General features: G+C 37.7%; 1 protein-coding gene across 1 annotated transcript; it reads left to right on the top strand.

Moving 5' to 3' along the window:
• Positions 1 to 382: 382 nt before the first annotated feature.
• olfml1 (olfactomedin-like 1) lies at positions 383 to 7091 on the top strand. The gene is made up of 8 exons (XM_028450313.1): positions 383 to 747; positions 889 to 992; positions 1097 to 1287; positions 1409 to 1512; positions 3366 to 3557; positions 3793 to 3973; positions 6479 to 6638; positions 6743 to 7091. Exons 1-8 carry the CDS (start codon positions 625 to 627, stop codon positions 6888 to 6890), a joined length of 1203 nt encoding a protein of 400 aa, XP_028306114.1. The 5' UTR covers positions 383 to 624; the 3' UTR covers positions 6891 to 7091.
• Positions 7092 to 8892: the final 1801 nt, after the last annotated feature.

Below are 8892 nucleotides of genomic sequence, written 5' to 3'. Positions count from 1 at the left end.
AGTTAAGTTCTGGAAGAATGTAAACTGTAAGCTAATAGATAAGAAAGAATTTGCAAATATTGCATTAATTAGGATTGTATTTATTTTTCTTGGCATCTTTTCCCACTCAGGATGCAGCAATACTTGTGTCAGTGCTTCCAGCTGCCAGATCTCTTACAGTGTGAGAGGTTTGAGGACGTGTCAGTGAACCATCTGGAGAAGATTACAAATGTTGGATAGAAAAAACAGCAGACTTGACCAATGCTTCTTTCTCCTTTTCTCCTTTTTCTGCGTATAGCCGTTTTCTCTCCAAAACCTCAAATGTAGAAAATTCATAAAGGGGAAGGGTGTGAGAGGGAGGATGAAAGCGATAGTGGGAGGGTTTCAAATGGATCCAAAATACACAAGAGTTAGAGTGGGAAAACGATGACAGTACAGCAGTAGAAAAATACAGCAGTTTGAACCAGGCATTGTTTTCTTCACAGAATTCTTTTGAGAATTGATTGGGTCAGAGACCTTAGATAGGTAAACACACTACACCAAAGAGGGGCTTCAGGAATACAGAAGAAGATTTTTTTTTACACTGAGTAGAATAGTTTCTGCTACCGAAAGCTCAGAGAAGTTTTACTGAAAGCAGGATCAAGCATGGCAACTGGAGCGTTTCCTTGCTTTCTCCTTTCTCTGACTTTGGTCTCAATACAGAGTCAGAGTTCAACCCAAGACGCCTTCATGATTCAGTACCTACAGCGAAGACTGGTTCAGATTGAGGTGAGATGTCGCTTCTGTTCACATTTTTCTGAGATGAATTGTTACATTGCCAATTATAAAATGATGCGTAGTACTGTGGAGTACATTATTCTCAACTTTTTTAAATTAAGTTTTCTTTGTTTTCTCTGTCTCTAAAATCAGGAGCGAATGAATCAATGTGAGCAAAATACAATGACTGTCACCCAGAAAACTTATGACCTGTCCTCTGCAGTCCGGGGTTATGTTTCCTCACTCAATGTCCTGAAGTAAGCTTAATGTAACATTCGTTTTTCAATGAAATCTTATTTAATCAATCCAGTTATTTACATGAATGGACACAATGTTAAATGGTTGTTGGTTTGTTTTTTAGGTCTGAAGTGAGAAACCAGGTGGACACTGTGTCTATGCGTGTAGATCGGATAGAGAGAGAGTTGGAATACCTGGAAAACAAAATTCCAATCCTGTCTGACATTGAGATGGAGGAGGCACTGCTCGAAGAACAGATCAAAGCTGCAGAGTTAGACCAGCTCAAAAAGAAAGCCAAGATTAAAATAAATAGAGGTAAGTTTTCTACATGGCTGTGGGGGTGGATCATTTTAGCCGTCTGAGGATACAGACAAAAAAGAACTGTTATTGATTCTGAATGCATGCATATACAGTATCTATTTTTCTTCATCTGCAGACTGCAACACAGCTCTAAGTCAGATCAAATCTGTTAAGATTGTGAAGAAGGCTGGAGACGCCCACGGTTCCTGGTTTAAGGATCCATCTGAAGGTTCAGAGAAGGTTTGTGTCTGACGGTTGTATGTATAATATTACATTAATGTTTGCATTGTAAAGCAACTGTAAGATTATCACCATAAACTCTAAAGCATATTGCTGTGTGGGAGATGGTAGTCACCAATAGACAATCAATGGCATAATTGAATTTGAAATCTGAAGCTCAGTCAGCAATGTGCGTAGTGTGAGTATCTTCCTGAAAATAAGGTTCACCCGTCTCAAATTAGACAAACAAGCCAAAAACCTAAACATTTTACGTGACAAAAATATTTAAATTTCAACTTTAACTCACTGTACCAAAAGATACATGCAAAATTAGAGTAAGAAATGTTTGCATTTTACTAGAAAATACTGCTTAGTGGTTTGCATGTCCTGGTCCTGGGTTCAAGCCCTGGGGTGGACAATTGGGTCCTTTCTGTGTGGAGTTTGCATGTTCACCCAGTGCTGCGTGGATTTCCTCCGTACCCTCCGGCTTCCTCCCAAAATCCAAAATCATAAAACATGACCGTTAGGTTGATTGGAGTCTTTAAAAAATAGTCCGTAGGAGTGAATGGGAGTGTGAGTGGTTGTGTGTCTGTCTGTATTGCCCTGGGATGGACTGGTGCTCTGTCCAAGGTGTACCCCCACCTAATGCCTATTGAGAGCTGGAGATAGGCACCAGCAGACCCCTGCAACCCTGAAAATAGGAACAAGCGGGTACAGTTCTTGGATACACCTCATGGTGCCCCTGGGATCTCAGGGGTTTTTGGAGCTTTCAACAATCAGACCCTCTGCCCAGGTGACATGGCCATGGTTGATCAAGCCCCAGCTTTTGCCCATGTTGTGCCACTCCTCTCTTCTCCTGATCCACAGCCAACTTGATGCCACTTCTGCTGCATCAGTGGCTAACTTGATGGCCCTTTTGCAGTCTGGACCCTGCAATACCCAGCATCTTGTAGGCCCTGCAGAGAGACTGGGCCAGAAATCCTTGGCATCCCACTTCGATCGATTGGCATCTTGACCGCCAACCATGGCTCTGGCACTCCTCCACTAGCTCAAAGTACTTTGCCCTCTTTCTCTCATGGGCCTACCAAGGCACAATAGGTTCCAGGAGAATGGTAAATAGACTTGATTTATATAGCACTTTATCCCCACACTGAAGTAGTCTCCAAGCACTTTACAATATCAGCTCATTCACCCATTCACACTCACATTCACACACCAATAGGACAGAGCTGCCATCCAAGGCGCTAGTCGACCACCAGGAGCAACTTAGGGTTCATTGTCTTGCCCAAGGACACTGCGGCATATAGACAGGTATAGACTGGGATCAGGTATAGACAACCTCTCAATCAGAAGACGACCACTCTACCACCTGAGCCACAGTCGCCCCCAACTACCTGCTTGGAGGCTGCAAAAGTGAGAACTATGTCTGGCTTTAAAGTAGTCTTGGCGACCACTGCTTTCCCAAGTCAACTTTCAGCTCCCAATCGCGCGCTGTAGGGGAGGTGTTTTGGGCAGCAGATTAAATAAGCCACAACAAGAGCCATGGAAAACTAGAGTAAAAAAATGTTTGCATTTAATTAGAAAATACACAGTCACATTTACAGTATCTGAGGCCAATGACTTAAATAATGTTACAACACTTTTTTTATAGGCATGTGGGAAGTGTGATATCGCATGTGATATTGCAAACATTCCCAAAATATCATCAGTTCATACAAGAGACAAATAAACAAACTAAATCAGCTAAATTTAAATGAAAACAAAATCCAAATATTATGCCAATCTAGATTTAACATACATAGATAAGCCCAGATAAAGGTCATTATTTACGGTGATCTTCAGTAAAATGTTTTCTTCACTTGTGTTTGTGTCAGGTTTATTTCCTCAGTGGAATCCGTAACAACACGGTGCTGGAGTACATGTCGCTCCAAAGCTTCATCGAGGGGACACCCATGCGTCCAGCTAAGGTGCTTCAGCTGCCCTTTCACTGGCAGGGCAACGGTCATGTAGTGTACAACAAATTCCTCTACTACCACAAAGCAAATACACCCAACCAGATACTGAAGGTTTGTTTCTTTAGTAATGGACATCCTGATGCTGAAAAGTATTTATTTCTTACTTCAAATTTAATGGAAACATGGGGTTGGGCTTGGTTTATTTATTAGAGAAAGCCAACAGCATTTTTTTTGTGTGTAGAAACAAGAGTTTCCTATGTCATAAAGATAAGACTTTTTTTACTCAAAAAGTTGAGCTCAATCAATGTTGATTTTTTGAACGTGGGTGTGATTCTGTGACCCTAAGGTGGACCTGCTGAACGGCACTGTGGTAGACAGCACACTCATCCCTGGTGCAGGCCGTCATCCTGTCTACGACCTAAATCCCAACACATACCTAGATTTTGCTGTTGATGAACTTGGTCTTTGGGTGATCCATGTTGACACGGCGTATGAAGAGAATCTGGTCATCACCAAACTGGATAAAGGTAGGATATAGGGATGTAACGATTAATCGTAAGGCAGTTAAAAATCGATTCATAGGTATCACGGTTGATATCGATTTTCTGAAAATTTAATCGCAGTACTTTTTTTAACCAGCAGATGGCAAGTGTACAAGTGTAGGCGGCGGGCAGAGTCTGCTAATACTTTCTTTCTGGCCGCCTTCTACTCTTAAATATGTTAATAAATGATTCATTGCCCCTTTAGCACCGAAAGAATATCTGTAATATTACTTGAATATCTGTAAAAGTCACGTTTTTCTGTTAGCTCTGTCTGCTAGCATAGCTTCTCTTCTTCACTGCAAGAATTTCTGCATGCCAACCGACCACTGTGTTACCAGCGCCCTCTGCTGGTCCAAACAAATATGACGTAAATCAGTGTAATCACGGGTTTTTTTTTAAGTCCAATTGTTAAGGCACAAAATACATTTTCAGGTGCACTTTTAAAAAGAAAAAGAACTATTATGCAGTTTTGCATTGTTTATTATAGAACCAGAATTTAAATTAATAGGCTTCATTTTCATTTCTATTATTCCTTCATTTATTTCATTCAAGATTTATTTTTAGTTACATTGCATTGTTTTGAATAGTTTATCAAGGGATTCTTTTGACAATGAAATATAAAAGGAAAATAATACAGCATTTTCTAGTTTTTTCCCAAAAAAAAATTTGTCTACATTCCCATTTTGTAAAATAAATCGTGAGAGAATCGTATCGTGAACCCAGTATCGTGAATCGAATCGTATCGGGAGTTGAGTGAATCGTTACATCCCTAGTAGGATACCATTTCTGATCTGAATCAAGACTGGGACACTTCGTCAAGCCTCCCCCATTGTAACTGCTGGGAAACCTTAAGTAGACATACCTGGTAATAATAATAATAATAATAATAATAATAATAATAATAATAATAATAATAATAATAATAATAATAATAATAAGTATTTATGCTACATAGTGATCTCGTGCACACATCTCAATCTCTAGGCCTGGGGACAAATCCTGCCCTTTGGAACATCCGACTCGGTTTGCGGAAGAAAGTAAAGACGATTGAGAAAACATGAATCAATGTAATGAAGTTGTAGGTATCAAAGTCCTTCCAAATACAATCAAACTCCACAATATTTTCCAGGGCTCACATGATGGCCGTAATTTTTTTACCTGAAATTGCTAAAACAACTACAAATTTTCCTGAAATTATTTCTCATTATTATTTTTTGTTTTTGCTCCCATTTTTCATGAGCTGAACTCAAAGATCTAAAACATTTTCTATAAATACAAAAGACCTTTTTCTCACAAATATTGTTCACAAATCTATCTAAAGCCCTATTCGCATGGGATTAGTTTTACCTAAGGACCACATGCGATTTGTAACCATTGCGGAGAATGTCTGTGATGTTAATCCCGTGCAAATCTGCCATGTCAGTAATTTGTAAAAAATTCCCCCACAAATTACCTTCTATATTTTGCTGAATTCTGAGATCCTGTGATAAAACTGGGCGGGATCTGATGCGTGATTACGCAGTGTTTTGTTTCCGGTGTCACGGTCTGAGTTTACCTCGTACTGAGATCGATTATGAGCATATATGCGTGCGACGCATGTTTATTTATTTGTCACTTATTCCCCTGATATTGTCAGTGCCTCACATCCTTTACATATCATTTATACATGAAAGTGCAAACTAGGGCACATTAATGTGGATTTAACTGGTTTCCCGCCTACAATCTGCAGCTCACTTATAATCTAACACAGGGGTCTGCAACCTTTACTCTTAAAGGAGCCATTTTGCCTAATCGCGACTGGATTAAAGTCCTTCCGGAGCCGAAAAAAAAAAAAAAAAAGACTTCAATACAGCGTATACAATTCTATACAGTTCAAATTTAATAATTTTATGAGTTAATGGATTTGAAGGGCTACAAAAATAACTTGAATTTGATAACACATTATCAACTCCAACACATGCTAATTTCTTACAACATAGCATGTTAGCAGTTAAATACATCTTTCCCCACACAAATAAAGTCTGTATTTTCTTCCAGAATAGTCTTTTTTGTTATTTAAGTTATCTTACCAGAGATTTAAAACTGAAGGTTAGCCACAGGTGTTAGGAAAGTTAATGGTCTGTAGATGTTACAGGAGCTGAAGTAGGACGGTGGCAGAGTTATTCATTTTTAGGTTAACCAATTGTTTTATCATCATTTTATTTGAAGTTAATGTAATTAATCACCAGTACCCTCTGTAGGAAATAATTCATTTATTTATTTATTTATTTTAAAGCTTCAGGGAGCCATTGCAAAAGAGTCAAAGAGCCACATGAGGCTCCAGGGCCGCAGGTTGCAGACCCCTGATCTAAATGAGTTTAACACCCCTGATCATGTGGTTTAAAATACTTTGATCTCTCCTTTACTTTGTATGATAATGACTTAGTGATTTATCAACTTGTTGAGGAGCCCAGCAATGTATTTCTTTGTATTTATTGATTTTTTTATCAGCAACTTTGTCAGTGGATTACACTTGGGATACACGATGTCGCAGCCGTGATGCAGAGGGAGCCTTCCTAATCTGTGGAACCCTTTATGTAGTTTACAACACGCGCTATGGAGGACGTTCAACCGTACAGTGTCTCTATGACATCCATGACACCATCCACAGGTTGGCTTTTTTTTTTTTTACACTTCCTGTCCATGTGCATGTTGGGTTTAAACTGCACCTCGGCATCCACTAACAGTAGTTTATTTTGTGCTATCTATGAGCAGTGAGGAGAGTCCTGTGATGTTCTTCCCAAAGCGCTACACCAGTCATAGCAGCATTCATTACCACCCTGGAGATAAGGAGCTGTACGCCTGGGATGACGGCTACCAGACAATATACAAAGTGGAGACCAGCACGATCGTTACAGAGTGATGTCTGTTTCTGCATTTTTATTCAATTGTAACCCGTGACATCACCGAAGGAAAGAAATTAAACACCACAAGCTCAGATTCCCTCCAATAAGCATTTATAAAGCTTAATAAATATTATTCAATCAACCAACTAACCAACTATTACAGTTTTCCTTCTTTCTTTATACTTTTTTGTCAACACAATAAATGACATTTAATCGTGTTTAGTAATTTGATTAAAGTAGTTTGTCTTCAAAACACACACAAGCAATAATGAGCGAACACATTTCTTCCTATCGTCCACTACCTGCAGCACAGTTTGCTGACCTGTGCAACACATTTCATATTGTGGCTCCGCCCCTGACTTGTTTAAAGCACATGTACTGTATTAAGAAATCTTAAATTGTTTATTTAGGAAACATTGACATCTGCTGGTCGACTCTTCAAGTACAACAAGAAGAATTCACAAGAGTTAACCAAAGCCATCCGACCACATCTTTTCAATTTTGGAGGAACAAAATACAAAAATCTTAAATATCAAATGCATGAATGATCATTTGAAATATGAATTATTTCTAAAACATGCATGCACAGAAATACACAACTTGTTTCCATTCTAAAAGTAATATCAAGTGGAGCACATGCATTATTTTTTTTGTTTGTTTGTTACGTTTTCAATTATTATATCAAGTTGTTTCCAAACAGCTGTTTCTGTTTCAAAAGTCACGGCAGGAGTGGAGCAGACATTTTAAAAGTGAGGGTGTTCTAAGGGTAGAGCAACCATCGACTCCCAATTTAGTTTATTAATTCATTTAATGAATTAATAAACTAAATAAAATAAATTCATTCATTTATTTTAATTCATTAATTCATTTACTGAAACCGTGATAAAGCTGTTATTAAGTCAGTGTTACTCAACATGTGGCTTTTTATGCCTTAAATTTAATTATTCCCGCAGAAAATTTTAACAGGGAAAACTTTTTTTAACCATTTTTTTACGTTATTCTTTAGCCATTTTGCAACTTCCTTTGACACAAATTTGACATTTTTTTCTCTCCAGATTTTAGCTTCCTCTTGCAAAAAAATTTCAATTTTTGCCCATTTTTGCAAGTTGTCTTTGACACTTTTATCCAATTTTTGTACATTATTTAACCTTTTTTTTTTTTTTGCTCAATTTTTATCCAAATAAGCTTCGTTTTGCCCAATAAATAACAATTGTTTCCTTTTTTCTCTACATTTTGCCTCTTTTTGTTGCACATTTTTGCCCCTTTTCACTATTGTTTGTCACATTTTGCTCATTTAAGCTACCTTTTGCCATTACATACCACCTCTTTCCTCTTTTTTGTCTATTTTTTTGACACTCACTGCTTTTGGCCCATTTTAGTCACTTTTTACTTTTTTCTTGCCACATTTGGACCATTTTTGCCACCTGTTACTCACTTTTAGTCACTTTACTCATTCAATCAATCCAACTGATCTGGACCAATACGTTTTCAACAATGAATCCTTCTGTAAAAAGTAAAGAAGGATGAAATTTAGTTTTTATGAAAATACGAGTGTTGCATTAGGGTGAGACGCGCCGGAGTTTAACTAGTATCTGAGTAACGGGTTTAAAAAAAAGTGATATTTTTTTTTATTATTATTATTATTCTTTAAGGAAAAAAGAACAAATGTTTTACTCAATTTGGCAACCCTTTATTAATTATTATAATGATAAGTAAATTTGTTATTTATTTTGTATAAGGCTTCAAGTGTGTGCAGGATTTTTTTCTTTTTTCCCGTTTATGTTTTCTTTTCTGTTTACATGTAATGTATACATGTAAGTGATTTGTATAAAACCGTTGGAAAAAGGAAATAAAAATTATTTGGAAAAAAAGGTGAATTTTTCAGACATGTCCACTAGATGGCAGTGTAATCCCTCACATAGCTCCAGTACTAATCTATCCGGGCTCCCAGATGACAAAGATTAATATCGACCTAAACATGCTTCAAATCAATGTTTTTCATTATGTGAAGTCCATACG

The sequence above is a fragment of the Gouania willdenowi genome, chromosome 6, assembly GCF_900634775.1.
Source record: "Gouania willdenowi chromosome 6, fGouWil2.1, whole genome shotgun sequence".
In the NCBI taxonomy this organism is placed as follows: Eukaryota; Metazoa; Chordata; class Actinopteri; order Blenniiformes; family Gobiesocidae; genus Gouania; species Gouania willdenowi.
The sequence above is the reverse complement of the archived record's forward strand: the minus strand, read 5'-3'. Positions and strand labels throughout refer to the sequence as shown.

Excerpts from the sequence above, each read along its gene's own strand:
- olfml1 (XM_028450313.1), top strand. The coding sequence starts at position 625 with ATGGCAACTGGAGCGTTTCCTTGCTTTCTCCTTTCTCTGACTTTGGTC. Across the intron at positions 748-888 it reads GAAGACTGGTTCAGATTGAG|GAGCGAATGAATCAATGTGA; the intron begins GTGAGATGTCGC and ends CTCTAAAATCAG. Across the intron at positions 1,513-3,365 it reads CATCTGAAGGTTCAGAGAAG|GTTTATTTCCTCAGTGGAAT; the intron begins GTTTGTGTCTGA and ends TGTTTGTGTCAG.